Source organism: Aplidium turbinatum, chromosome 5 (genome assembly GCF_918807975.1).
Source record: "Aplidium turbinatum chromosome 5, kaAplTurb1.1, whole genome shotgun sequence".
Classification (NCBI taxonomy): Eukaryota; Metazoa; Chordata; class Ascidiacea; order Aplousobranchia; family Polyclinidae; genus Aplidium; species Aplidium turbinatum.
The window spans coordinates 27,741,423-27,755,199 of NC_137476.1; the positions used below are offsets into that span (position 1 = coordinate 27,741,423).

The following is a 13,777-nucleotide window of genomic DNA, read 5'->3' on the forward strand; positions in this document are numbered from 1 at the left end:
CAACAACACATCAACAATCGGAAAGCTTCACTCTGCCAATCTGGGTAACCGGCCCTGCGTGAAGTGCCTCTATAAGTATGCGAAACTACCAGGAATAACATATCAAGGCTTTGTCACTCCGAGGATAAAGATATGTGGCGATCCCCGCTGCACAATAACAAAAAAAAAAGAAACCAAACTGTTCATTTTCACTGCAAAAATTCAATGATGAACTATTTACTGTTATTAACATCGGGACAGAAATTAAGAGACATCAACCTCTACTGCTACACTCATTAAAATAGTTGTTTTCGAAACGTTTGCCAAACTTCCATTAAGTTTATGCATGGTTGATGAACCGTCTTTCAACGTCTTGCTCCAAACTCGTTCTTTGTACTTTTAGAAAAGTCACTTGTAAGTTTAATGACACATGTGATAGATGCTTAAATAATAACACCTACGCAATGGCTTATTTGCAGTCACTGTAACATTTCATCTGCAGCGAATCATTGCTTGATTATTCTGCCGCAATCTTGCGACTGACATCTTAATTAACCTATCTGACCACGATATCATTACAAAAAAAAGGATTTCTATTCTGACGAGGTAGGCCTACACCATGAAGATTCCTTGGCAGAAATGCAAACAGGGACTTTCTTGCTGGCTTTTTGCAATCAGCAGCAAAAGTTCCGATCTGAGTTTCTCGGTGTTTTGACAATAGGCAGGCTACAACGTGGATGAATGTATTTTAAACTTTTCTTAGCTCCTGCCAGTTGTCAGCATTTCTACCGTTTCAGTTTTATATATCAAACCAAAGAAATAACATCGCCTGCCATAACACAAAAGGGGTCTGAAAAAAGGCAGAAGCAACAAAACGAGAACTTTAAAGCCTACTCCAGAGAATTGATTTACTAAATACAAAGATTTAATTCAATTGAATAACTTTTATTGTTGGAGTGATATCAAGCTTTGTTTTTTTGCAGACGACGATTGTTTAAATATGTTATTTGATCAGATTTCTAAAGTGATTCGTGTTAAAAAAAAACGAGACTTCCAATTATTTTGAAAGCTTCTCAACATAGTTGTAGTCTACTGTAATAACAAATCATAAAAAGACAAATTGAGATTCGTTTTGAAACGTAGCCTACGCGAGACAAAACTTTCCATGCACTATCTTATTGCATGTTATCTGAAAAATCTTTAACGTTAAAAGGGACTTGACGCAGTGAGCTTATTCACTCGCTCACTCTGCACTTCAAATTAGGGAGGCAGTGGCAGCTCTATGGGCGGCGAAGCTCCGTGGGGCAAAACAAACCCATTCAATCACAAGATGCACAACATGTGAAACATTAAACAAGCTATCATCACGACTGTACATGAAAGAAATAATAGACTATGACTTTCATTATGAAGTTTAATGCGACAGAAACAAATCTACACCTTTGCATCTTTGTTTCTCCAAAGATCTCATAGCAAGCCCAGTAGGCTACTCTGATGCAGAATATTAGGATAGCAATAGCCTATACGAAGGCTTTTGTTTCCTTTGTAAGAGTTGAATATTAGATGAGAGATTATTGTTTACAAGGCCCAAATTTAACATTTTGTACGGCATTAATCTTATGTTTTTCTCTCACACCTAAATTGAATAGCAAGTCCTTTTCATAAATCGTTCCCGTTACGCTCGATTTCATCCAACACGAATTTCATGTCGTCATGGTTGACTAGCTTGTTGGTGACGGCCATTCGAAAGAACGTTGGAATTTCAGGAGTTGGGCTGAATCCCACCAGCAAAGATCCTTTCTTCTGCATTCTGTCAGAAAAGGTAATTGCCTTAATTATTAGCCTATGCTTTCTCTTTAATTGTATGAAATCATATTTTGAATATTTACAAAAGAAACTCTGTGATCTGTTTTGTCAGTGTCTTCATCAGAAACCTGTATTTTTAATCACGCGTCGCTGGTGAGACTCTCAGGGTGTGCGCTTGAGCAACTCATTTCAGCACTGTTCTTCCTTTAGTGTTTAGTGGCAGCTTGTGGATGGAATAGTTTCCCGGCAACAATATTTCAATAATCGGAGACTTTACTCTGACAATCTTAGTAACCGGCCTTGCGTCAAAAACCTCTGCAAGTATGGAAAACTACCAGGAATAACCTATCAAGTCTTTGTCAGTTCAAAGATCAAGATTCAAAACCAAACCAAGTGAAACATTTTTAAGATTAACAAATGTATATCACTGATTTGCTTCATTTTTTTTTACATTTAGGCCTACAGTAGGCTACCGTAGGCTACCGTATGGACTATGATACTTTCGTTAAAATTATGGTAGCCTATAGCCTACCGGTAGCCTATACGGTAATCCTCTGACTAGTTTATTTAGCATAGGTTTTGTTTTGTCTCATTATAACTTATCTACAGCTCAAAAAATCGGCATGCATTAGATAAGTTAGGCGAATATTTGTTGCCTGATTTTTGTTGCAAATCACCAAAACTTTATGTGATAAATAACCTAAAAGCTAAGTGGAAATACAAAAACAATTTACCTAAAACTTCATCACACCCTTTAAGCTAACAAGCTGGTATAAAAAGAACTTACTGTGCGAAAGAACACCGGATTTGACACACCAAAGCTAGGGACAGTAGATACCGGGATGCGTAACTACATCCGCTTTTTCGTTCATCCGCAACATTAGAAGGGTAATTTTTTATTTTATTTACAAAATAATGTATTTTTTATAGGTTATATAAAAAGAGTGAAGTTGGTTTTGAAGTAATTTAAACTATTTAGTTGAAAGCAAGCTAGCAGCAAAACGTGAAAAAAATGTCAAATTGGCAATTTACCCTTCTAATGTTGGCGGAACAACGGAGTTGCGCGTCCCGGTATCTACTGTCCCTAACCAAAGCCCACATCGTGAGATACAACGCTAGCCTACATAGGCTAGCAAAACCAATATAATACAAACAAACATGCAATCGGTACAAACACAATGTAGCCTACACAGTACGGTACACATGCTGATAAAAATCGAAAAAACAAGGTAAAGTTTGACCCTAGCGTTTTCCAATTTTCATACCTGCGTTTGATGATAGGAACAAACGTTGATAGTTTTTGAAGAAAATCTTTGTTATCTCTTTTGTTTCCTCTCATGCTCGGTGGAATAAACCAAAATGGTATGTTTGTGTATTCAGGCTAGTGAAACAAACGCAGGCATGTTTTTATAAGCACCCAGCCTACTCATTTGAACAATCCAGTTGTTAACTTAGGCTAATTAACTTCCTCCAGAGATAGATTCAAGAAATATGTGACTGGGGAATTGAATCCGCATGATCATCGATAGTTTACGACAACGTTTTATATTAATGTAGGCCTATCTTTGTCTAACTCTAAAAGATAAGTGTTTTCTATGTTTAAGCAATTAGGCTAAAATCTTGGTTAAAAAACAACGGATCTCCAACTGAGAAGCGATCAAAGGGTTGGGTGAACCAGCAGCAAATCTTTTAAGAAACAATTAAAGGTGGGTAGCTTAGGCTATGTGGGCATACTGTTGGTTGGTACGCTTTGAATTTTTATCCTTGGACTACAAAAGTCTCTGAAAGGTTGTTCTGACATATTTACATAGCCTACTTGTAGAGGCTTTGAACCACAGACGTACACTCGGTTGCCGAGATTAACAAAGGGAAGTTACATATTGCTGAAGCGCCTGTGAATTATTTCATCTACTATAGTTGCCGTTAAATGGAGAGCTGTCTATCAAATGTCTTAGGCTACTTATGCGCACACTGCAAAACCCGCACCAGCGCTGCTTGATCTTGTTGTATCTTTGCGCACTAAGTTGGCACTTAACCAACTGAGCTATCGGGGCGGACAGTTTGATTACCTCCGGAATTGCAAGAAGAAAGTTTTTTCTTTCCTTTACTAGTTTGGTAAGATATTCAGCATTTTCGAGAGCTCGGTCAACATGTTTTTCCATTTCTTCATCTCCTTTTGCTTTCCACATAAGCCACAGTTTAAAGCCGTCTGCCTGAAGTATTCATAACGCTAATTACAAAAACGTTGATTCTTTACATAAAATGTAGACGAAATACAAGATAGTATTTCAAACGCAGCAGTGTATGAAACACACCAACAATGGTAGAAGATGAAGACCGCCGACGTTTGCAATTATAGGCCGTAATAGAGAAAAGGGACAAAGCTAAATCGAATGTAGTGCAGGGCAACGTACACCTCCCACCTGGTTCAGCCAGCACAATAAATTAATTTCTATTTTAATTTCAACTTCATGTTTTATTTCCAATCATTAAAGCAAAAAAATTGACTTTCTTTTCCATAAGTTAACAGGGGTTTGGATCAAAGTACAAGGGTTGAGAGTGAGACCAATAACTCGGTAAGCCTACATCATCCATATTACACACCCGTGTTGCTTGTATGGTCATGACTAAGAATAGCATGAAAATTATTTTTTTCTGCAAATTGCTCACTTTCCTGCCGCACTGGATTGCATTTCTCCCAACATCATATGCAATGTCATACGGCTTCTCTTCTGGATGCAAGTATGGAGTAATCAATAAATGTGCTTTTTTCAAAAGATTCTGTAAGAAAAACATTTTAGAAAATTGTTTCGTCTAGATCAGCGTGGTGCAATTTCTTTTCATCGCGGGCCAAAAACTTATTTTTTTTATCTTGCGGGCCAATGTTTTTAAATAGCGATTCATAGGCTTATTGCTGGCAAATTATACATAGCATATGGCATATGGTTACTACTCTCTAAAACTAAAACTCTATAGCTTGTTTTACCCTAAAAGGGGGATCATCTTTAACTTTATCAACTTTAGATTTCAATTTTAGACAATAGCTTAGTTACCAAACCTGGTTGATTTTTTATTGATTATTATACGTTTGGTTGAATCCTCTCACATGGATCCTACAATTATTTATGATTAGCAATTCCCATAACACCGAGAAGCCAGAACTGAGGTTAAGAGTTTGCAGAAACCTTTTATTACTATTAGACAATAGCGTTGTTATCCACGAGAATCGTAGTTGTGGCCATGCGAACGCAAACGTAAAGAGCCTCGTTTCCGAGTTGATTTCGATTTTTGGTTTTAATATTGTTCATTGCCGAAAACGTACATTCGCAAATGTTGGCTATATACTTCTAAACATCGAGTGGCCTATAGGTTCAGAACAGCATCTTTTAAATTGGGAAACTTCTCCTTTGACACCACAGACACTAACTTCCAAAAGCTTGCAGGATTTTCCATTTTTCTTGATAACAAAAACGGATCGTTCTGAAGTTCACATAATTGGAGTTGAAGCTCTAGGCCCTCTAGGGGCTGTGTAGCCTACTAGCTCTCACGCCCATGGGAAAATTTTTTGAACAAAGTGGTATTGTTATGCATGACAAAGGATCATTTACAAAGTTTTTTTTGTCAATTATAGTAACAAAGAAACAAAAATTGAAGTGATGTTGCTAGATTAAAGCAAACTGACTATCAGTTCGAGAACCAAAAAAACGATGCTCGCGGCCAAGTTTGGCCCGCGGGCCAGCAGTTGGACCACGCTTGTCTAGACTATTTTAATTTGTCAACTCATGACATTACGTAAATAATTAAAATATGTTAATGTTGGAAGCTTCAAATAATTGTGTTTCAACCAATGCATTGATCCACAAAATAAAGTATATAGTAGCTATCTACCGCACCCTTTACGTAGTCTACTGTAGCTAATATTGTTTGTCATTCATTGGTCACAAAATAATTGTGTGACCTTGTTTCAGATATTCTATCTAAAATAAAAAGGTAGATGATGGGGACCTTATGCTGAGGGCAATGTAGCCTAATGTCCTTGGGCAGATGCAAAGTAAGCTGTTGGCAGTTGTGGGTACAACCAATATCTGCTTACCGGTTTTTGAACTAACAATAGTGAGCACTGAATGGGAGCGCACACCATCTTGTGGAAGTTCCAAGCCAGCGAATTTGCTCTTGAAAACAATAAAGATCGTCATAATGGGAATAAAAAAATTTGTGATAGCCTGTAAACTAACAAAACTTGACATCTTACCATAGCTTCTAATTTTATCCACATAGCATCATTAGTCATCACATTTTAACCTATTAGCCTACTCGACCTTATCCTCACTGCGTTTTGCAATAAAGAACACAATCGGTACCGTTTTTACAATCTTTGGTATGACCTGACCAGCAATCGATCTCAGGCCTAACAGCACTAGAGCTGAAGGCGAAACCCCTCGGCCACTTAGCTGGCGCTCGTGTTTCAAAACGAGAGTTACAAACGAAGATTGTTCTCTTATTGAAAAAATGTAAAACAATTTAATAAAAGCCTTATGCTTGCCTTTGTACTCCGTTGCAAAGATGCTTGTATTTTTCGGACAGCAATGCACTTGCTCCCCACGCTCCCTAGACAATACATGATTTAAAAGTGAGATGTTTAGGTTAAAAACGTGGCTGATAAGGAGCACAAATTCGTGTTTAGGCTCCTTATACTGTTTATGCCGCCTTATACATTTTCAACCTAAACAACTCCACAGTTTTACCAACAAACCTCTGACCCTTGAATAAACTTAAAATTCTGTACGAAACAAAAGTAGCCCAATTTGAAAAAATATTTTCGAATTTTTAACAATTTCTTTAGGCGCTAAAGTTGCTTGTTTTTACTTTGTTTTGAAATCAGTTTTACTACAAAAATGTGTTTGCAGAGTAAGACGCTTTTCCACACCCTTCCCCACAACCTGAACAGAACTGTAAGCGGAGAAGCAAGCATATGTTAATGTTTCTGCCGCATATCTTAGTGCAGGCTAGATGGTAGGCCTACGAGTGCCAGAAGAAGGCCGGTTTAACAAGGTTGGTTTAATGTCAATCGTGAGGATGTTACTGCGTAGTTGCAAAATACTTCCCATCACGCAAAATTTGTCATTTTTATGATCAACATAAAAATACCGTTTTTGTATGCTGAGTTATGCCAAACATCAACTGGATACAAAGGTTGCCTTCCAGTCTAGGTAAAAAAACATTCAACTGCTGGAAATAAATCAGGATTCGACAATATAAGTTAAATAATTAATTCAAACATTTTGCGATGCAAACTTGTGTAAATAACTTAAAAAGTCAATTTTAGCTAGAAAACAAAAACGTTTATATTGATAACTTAAACTCACATCCACATGTAACCATGTATTGTGCTTTTCACATATATCTGCAATGTCGTTGATAGGGTCAAATGCTCCTAATACAGTAGTGCCAGCTGTTGCTGTTACAAAGAAAGGAACAGATCCCTGAACGAAAAGCAACAAAGAGCCATTATATGTCTACTTGTTATTGCTGTTGCTATTTATTACTATTTTCTATTATTAGGCTAATTAATGTGTTACAGTAAATTCTACGCAACACAGTGCTTAATTGATTCATAACTCATAAACAACAGATTACTTATTAGTTAGATAGTCTAAAAACTATGCAAAGCAAAAAATGAGGAAAAAAGTATTCAGGAAATCTTGCGGAAAATAAATTACGTTTTATGAAAAAAATGAAATGGCCTCCAACGAAAGACGTTGGACAACCGTACACATAGCCTGCCCTATAATATAGGTAAGGTAAAGGGGGGTCCCATACTTGATTCAAGTGTCGGGTATGAGAAGATAAGGTTCTCATTGTACTAAGCCTTCGGCACTAAGGAGAGTAGGGTGGCCAGTTCCTTTCTCTCGGCCGCCTTTACTTCAGCAACTACGCCCACCCAATTTATTACACCCTGGGTAGAGGTGAGCGATGCTTTCAACAACCAGCTGAAGCCGGGAGTCGAACCAGGTTTGCATAATTGGAAAGCCAACGCCTTATCCGTTGCGCCATCCCACCGCTAATATAGGTAACTGTAGAAAAAAGAAGATTATTGTTATCATATAATATATCATGCAGTGAATATTATAAACACTAGGCTATAGAACAGGTGCTCAATGCCAAGTAGAAAGCCAATAACTATATTGAGCCTACTTTATAGTAGGCTATACTGTGTTGTGTTATTTATAATCATGTCATTTATTCAAAAGTATTTATTGAGTTCAAGGATAGGGGTTCTACTGACTAAGAAGCAGCCGGCCAGCGATTCTCCATCAAGCATCAATTCAGTAACTTATTTTATTATTAAAAATGCATAGAGAATCAGCAGAGCCCTAATTATGGCATATGCATTTCGCTCTACAACTGTAGAGCATCAGTAGTGCATAAAAAGCAAACCTATTACCTAAAAACCTATTACTAAATAAATAAATGAATCTGCAGTAGCCTAACTAAGATACTGGCCAAAGCTAACTGGTACAATACTGCGTAAAAAGTTATAGGGTCTACTGTAGGCTACAGCAAATTGAAACTAAGCTACACGAAACTAACTAACTGCTATATGACATATTGAAAAAAAAAAAAATGAAAAATTGAAAATTCATATTCAAAAGTAGAAAAGCATTGGAAGTGGTTTTACAGCGTTATTAATTTTATACTTACAGCTTGTTTCGCAGAAATCACTTTACGTTCCAACTCTTTGGGTTTCATTTTCCCACGCTTGTCACACTCTATGGCAATGCAATTTTCTTTGCCGAAACCCAAGAGTATAGCGTTTTGTTGTGCTGAATAGTGGGCGTGCTCAGAGCAAAACATCACCAGCCGTGGAAGATTTCTCAAGCCAACCACTTTGCTTTCCGGAAACAGTTGGAATCTTGACAAATTCATGGCTACCAAGTTGGAATATGATCCACCTAAAGCATTTGAGCTTTGCATATTGGCTACATGTCAATTAAGTAAAACCAAACTGAGTCTAAAAATGTTGGAACTTGTAACAAAGGTTGGTTGGTTTTGAATCTTTATCCTCGGAGTGACAAAGCCTTGATTGGTTATTCCTGGTAGTTTCGCATACTTGCAGAGGCTCTTGACGCAGGGCCGGTTACTGAGATTGGCAGAGTGAAGTTTTCCGATTGTTGAAATGTTGTTGCCGAGGTATTATTCCACTCACTAGGTGCCGCTGAATGGAGAGCAGTCCTGAAATGCGTTGCTCAAGCGCACACACCGAGATTCGAACCAGTGCCGCGTGATCTTGAGCCGAGCGAGTAACCACTGAGCTAACGGGGCGGACGTTGAATTTCACCATCAAGTTTTCTTAAGCCCAGAAATTTCGTTTCTCCGATCTGGAGTTTACCCAAGAAAAATATTCCTTAGTCACACTTCGCAGTCCAATGCACTTCTTTCCTATTTCTCACCAGGACAAAAAACCCCTTCTCCATCGTCAAATCCAGCGAAATGTCGAATGTGTTTTATGATCTCAATTTCTGCCACATTGAAGACTGGACTGATATCATACGTCATTCTAAATATGAAATACGTCAAGATAATACTCCAAGTCTGGGCTGTGACGTAGGCTACGATTTCTTTGCAAATAATAAAGACAATCAAACAGCTAGCCAAGAAGGTCATCGTCGTGTTCAGTAGCGTTAACAGAAGAAGATTAAAGGGTAAATCTTTCCAAGAGGCTCATGAATTTAAAGAAATGAGTCCAGAGATGTACGTATACGCCGTAGACTTACGGCGTAGACTTTTTGTTTACGCTAGCGCTTGCGGTCACATTTTTTTGGATAGTTGTCGCTTGAGGCTATTACGCCGTAAAGTTTTCGCGGTTTTTTAGCGCATAGCGCCAACGCATATTTTTTAATGTCTTAGCTGTTGTTTGCATTTTTTTTATCAAACTTTCCAAATTTTAAATAAGTTGAAAGAATGTTTTCAATGGGCAAAGACATATTGAAACCAAAACGCAGCAAAATGTCAGATGAACACTTTCAGATGCTTGTGTTTCTTTGTGAAAATTCAAAATAAAGCTTTCAAAATTATAACTTTCAAAATTCAAAAAAAAAGTTTGTTTCGAGTGGTTTATACCGTGTGAATGTTTGGCACCTAGCAAACAAAATGAATTTTCGCTAGTGTATGCGCTGACGCTAACGCCGCCAACTTTTTTTACAAGTTACGTTGACGCATACGGCGTATGGTTTTTCGAATGTTTACGTTGACGGCGTCAATATTTTTTGTATGCGCGTACATCACTGGAAATGACCTCATATTTTTTGGATATACAGGTATTGCATTTTTATATAAGTAGGCTATCTTAAATAGGAGCCGGACGACCTCATTGGTGTGGCAACTGACTAGCTGACCGTATGGTCGTTTCGTTGTCTCCCTATCAATAACAAAACCTAAACATTGTATGTATTATTGTTTTATGTCACTTTTGTGTTTTTTTTTTTGATAAATAAACGATTGATTGATTGATTGGTACCGGGCCCAAGTTATCCTTTCAGCGGACCTCGTCACGTTTGTATTGGACGTATTTTTTAAAGTTTCAAAGAGCAATAAATTGTTTTAGCATAACCGACTAGAAAGTAAAGTATTCGGGCTAAAGTTAAAGCAAAAATAAATTTTCAAAAATGTATCTGTGAGTTTACTTGACAACGTAAAATCATTTCTCGATGAACTCATGTTACTTGAAACAACTTTTTCAAACCTATCGTTTTTTCAAGCTTTAAATTTTGTATTGATAGTCTCTCAGTTTAAGCCAAAAGATATGTAGCCTAAATCAAATTTCCTTTTTTGCAGGCAATTTGTTCAAGCAACTTTCCTTCTACTTAAGTGAAGTACAGACCAACACTATTTTTAATGACGGTTATTTTGGTTCATAAGGAGCTCATCATTGTATTTCCACACAAAGCATTTTGCAAATACTTATTGGAAAATTGAAATTATTAGTCGTTCACACAAAATGAAAACCGATGCAATGTAATTAAACTCTTGTTTAATTTGTTTAGTATTTATCAGGGTATTTATCCTAATACCAAATCGATTTGTAACACTGGAGATAAAAACAGCATAGTTTTTGAAACTTACTTTCTGCTTCGAGTCCCTTTATTTTGTGCTCACATAGACATTGATGCTTTGGTGAACAACATAGGCTACGTTTTAATCCACTTACGCGTCTGTTGTAAGGGAGCATGCTATAACTTCTCCGGCAAAGCCATAAGTGTCCAATCCTCCCATGAGCTGGTGAAAGAACCTTGGGTGACCTTTGTCAACACAATCAAAGTCAGCGAGTCACTAAATTTTCTGAATCTTTACAGGCGGTACCCTATACCAGTTTTTGACCATTGGCCAAAGCCAAGTAGTGTAGTAAAACTAAAAACAACATTCGACCGAAGCAGAATTACAAAATTATCGAAAGTAATAGGAATAGAAAATATCTACTTGAAAAAATAGTACAAATTTAATTAATGAAAATAAGATAAGGATGGCAAGGTACCTTTCATTATAAAAGTATTGCGTTAAATAATAATAATGTTATGGTTTTATTTATTGTCGCTCTACAACAGCTAAGATATTTTAGTGACAGAGCTCCTGGACAGAGCTTATGTTAAATTTTATACCAGGTTTACTATGTCATCACATTATTACCAGACTTATTCTAACTGCGTTATGCAAGAAAGAACACAATCGGTACCGTTTTTAATGTCTTCGATTTAACCCGACCTGAAATGGATACAAGATCTACTAGCACCATAGAGCCGAAGCAAAAAACACCTGGCCTCTGAGCTGGTATTTGCCTACGTTTAACCAAAAATGGGATGAACTATTAAAGAACAAGATGACCTGTCAACACGCTGTTTTCGATAACTTGACTGCAGATGGTCAACAGTGTTGAATGGGAAACACCATTTTTTGAAATGTTGAAATCAATAGTTGCTTTCAACTCTTCAGGCAATTTAAATTGCACCACAGGAGTGTTTCTATTCCGTCCTTTTTGGACTGCTTTTTTCAGGGTCAACTCAAATACATCTGCAATACAACTTGAATAATACAAGCAAGACAATGATGAGCTCAGAAACAATGGCAGGACACAAAGTAAGCTATAGGCTACTAAAAGAAAATTAACGAAACCTTTTTAAATGACAGCAAGAAAAGTGTTCGTTTGTTTCATGAAACCTTTGTGTTACAAACAGATTTAGTTTCCAAGCTTACCAGTTAAGAATACTGTGAATTCAATTTAACGTCCATTAGCCCAATGCCAGTTTTTACAATCAGTTGCTAGCTGGCCACAGCTACTCCATCATGTGATATTAGGTGCGTTGAACTTTGACTCTACTGTACGAAGCCTAGAGTAGAGTAGCCTACCACATGAAACAAACTATAGGCCTACAGCAGAGGTTTTCTACCTGGGCTCCGCAAAACGTTTTCAAAGGGTTTGTGAAAGTTTTCAAACTTACAGCATAATTGATCAATTACGACATTTCAAAATTGGTTGTGATTTATTTGTGTATAGGCCTACAGTGATTCTCAAACTTGCGTCGCGACGCCCTGATGGTGCGTCGTAATTTCAAAAGATGTCGCACAAAGGTTCTGTTTCCAAAATTCACATAAAATAGTTAGATGTTTTTATAAGGCTATGTATGTTCAACTTAATTCTTTTGAGACAGAAGATTAGAGATGAATGCTTGATTCAGAAATGCAAACGTCAGTCAACAATATAGGCTACTAGTAGGCTACTCAAAGTTCTGTCATGGCTATAATTGCAACGAAGTATTGATTACAAATAAAAAAAGGAAGAAATTCTTAGAAAAGTCGAAAACATTCTAAGTAGACTAGTAATTTTCGAAAAAATTATTGAAAAACATCAGGATAAATCAAGATATATAAATTAGGTCTACTGATTTTTTATCCTGCTTGTGTGCCTACATACAACTCATAACATAACTTAGTCAATGTCATCAATCGTTATAAATGCGTCGCGAGTTCAGCAAATTTTTCTGAGCGTGTCTCTTCAAAACTTATGAAACATTTGTTTTTGTTAGGAGACGATATATAACAAATTTTAAAATGAAACTTTTTAAAGGGGTCTGCGACGGCTTTGAAGGCACCACAAGGGGACAGCCAAGACAAAAAGGTTGAGAACCACTGCTATACAGTAGAACATTCAGCATTGTTTTAAATGGATAGTGTTGTGCTGTATAAGCGTCAATTAGATTAGTCAATTACGTCAAAAATATTCATACAGCATTTGCTAGTGGAATCTTCAACAGAAGATAAAGGAATCTTGGTTGAAGATCAAAATGATATGAATTATTATCAATTAATACGGCTTTAAGTTGTGCTTACCGGAAAGAAATCTGTCCTTGTCAGAGCAGTCATCTTCATCTTTTGCTGAATGCATAACTTGGCAACTAAAAGAATGAAAATTTCCTCACAATCTGTTCAAATTTAAAGCTTAGTAGTTACTCTTAGCTTGCAGATCAGGGAGAAACGCTAATTTACAGCTAACCAAGTTCAAAACAAAAAAGATATTAAACCAGGCTATGAAAAAAGCAATTAGCTGTGGTTTAGATTTTGAGAGTGCAAAATAAACATTTGAAATATGGTATTAAAAATTATTTGTCTTTTTCTGATAGAGGTCTACACATATGGCCGTTGAGAAGGTAGTTTGAGATTGTTGCCGATGGGGCCTGCCCCCTCAAACAAAAAACTTTAAATAAAGTAGGACTCAAAAATATTTGGAGTTTTCTTTGCTTCCTGCCTCTCTGAAAGATTCCGGGCCTCAAAAATGATTTCAAATACAGATAATCAAAAACATCCCCTAGACCCCACTGTTATCGCTACTGGGCCCACAGCATAATCTAGGTCTACAGTACTGTATATTCTCTGACTCTATGGTTTTATATTTTGATTTTGGCTGGGTATACATTTTACCTACCGTACAGGTAATTGACAA

At 36.9% G+C, this 13,777-nt stretch overlaps 1 protein-coding gene across 1 annotated transcript; it reads right to left on the reverse strand.

Annotated features, from left to right (window-relative positions):
* Positions 1-812: 812 nt before the first annotated feature.
* LOC145770734 (cysteine sulfinic acid decarboxylase-like) lies at positions 813-13,223 on the reverse strand. The gene is made up of 12 exons (XM_082582436.1): positions 13,168-13,223; positions 11,665-11,850; positions 10,994-11,084; positions 9,237-9,343; positions 8,488-8,738; positions 7,152-7,268; positions 6,329-6,393; positions 5,879-5,957; positions 4,456-4,566; positions 3,855-3,998; positions 3,051-3,166; positions 813-1,789 (listed from the first exon to the last, which is right to left on the reverse strand). The coding sequence occupies exons 1-12, from the start codon at positions 13,220-13,222 to the stop codon at positions 1,639-1,641; spliced, it is 1,473 nt and encodes a 490-aa protein (XP_082438562.1). The 5' UTR covers position 13,223; the 3' UTR covers positions 813-1,638.
* Between the last annotated feature and the right edge of the window lie 554 nt (positions 13,224-13,777).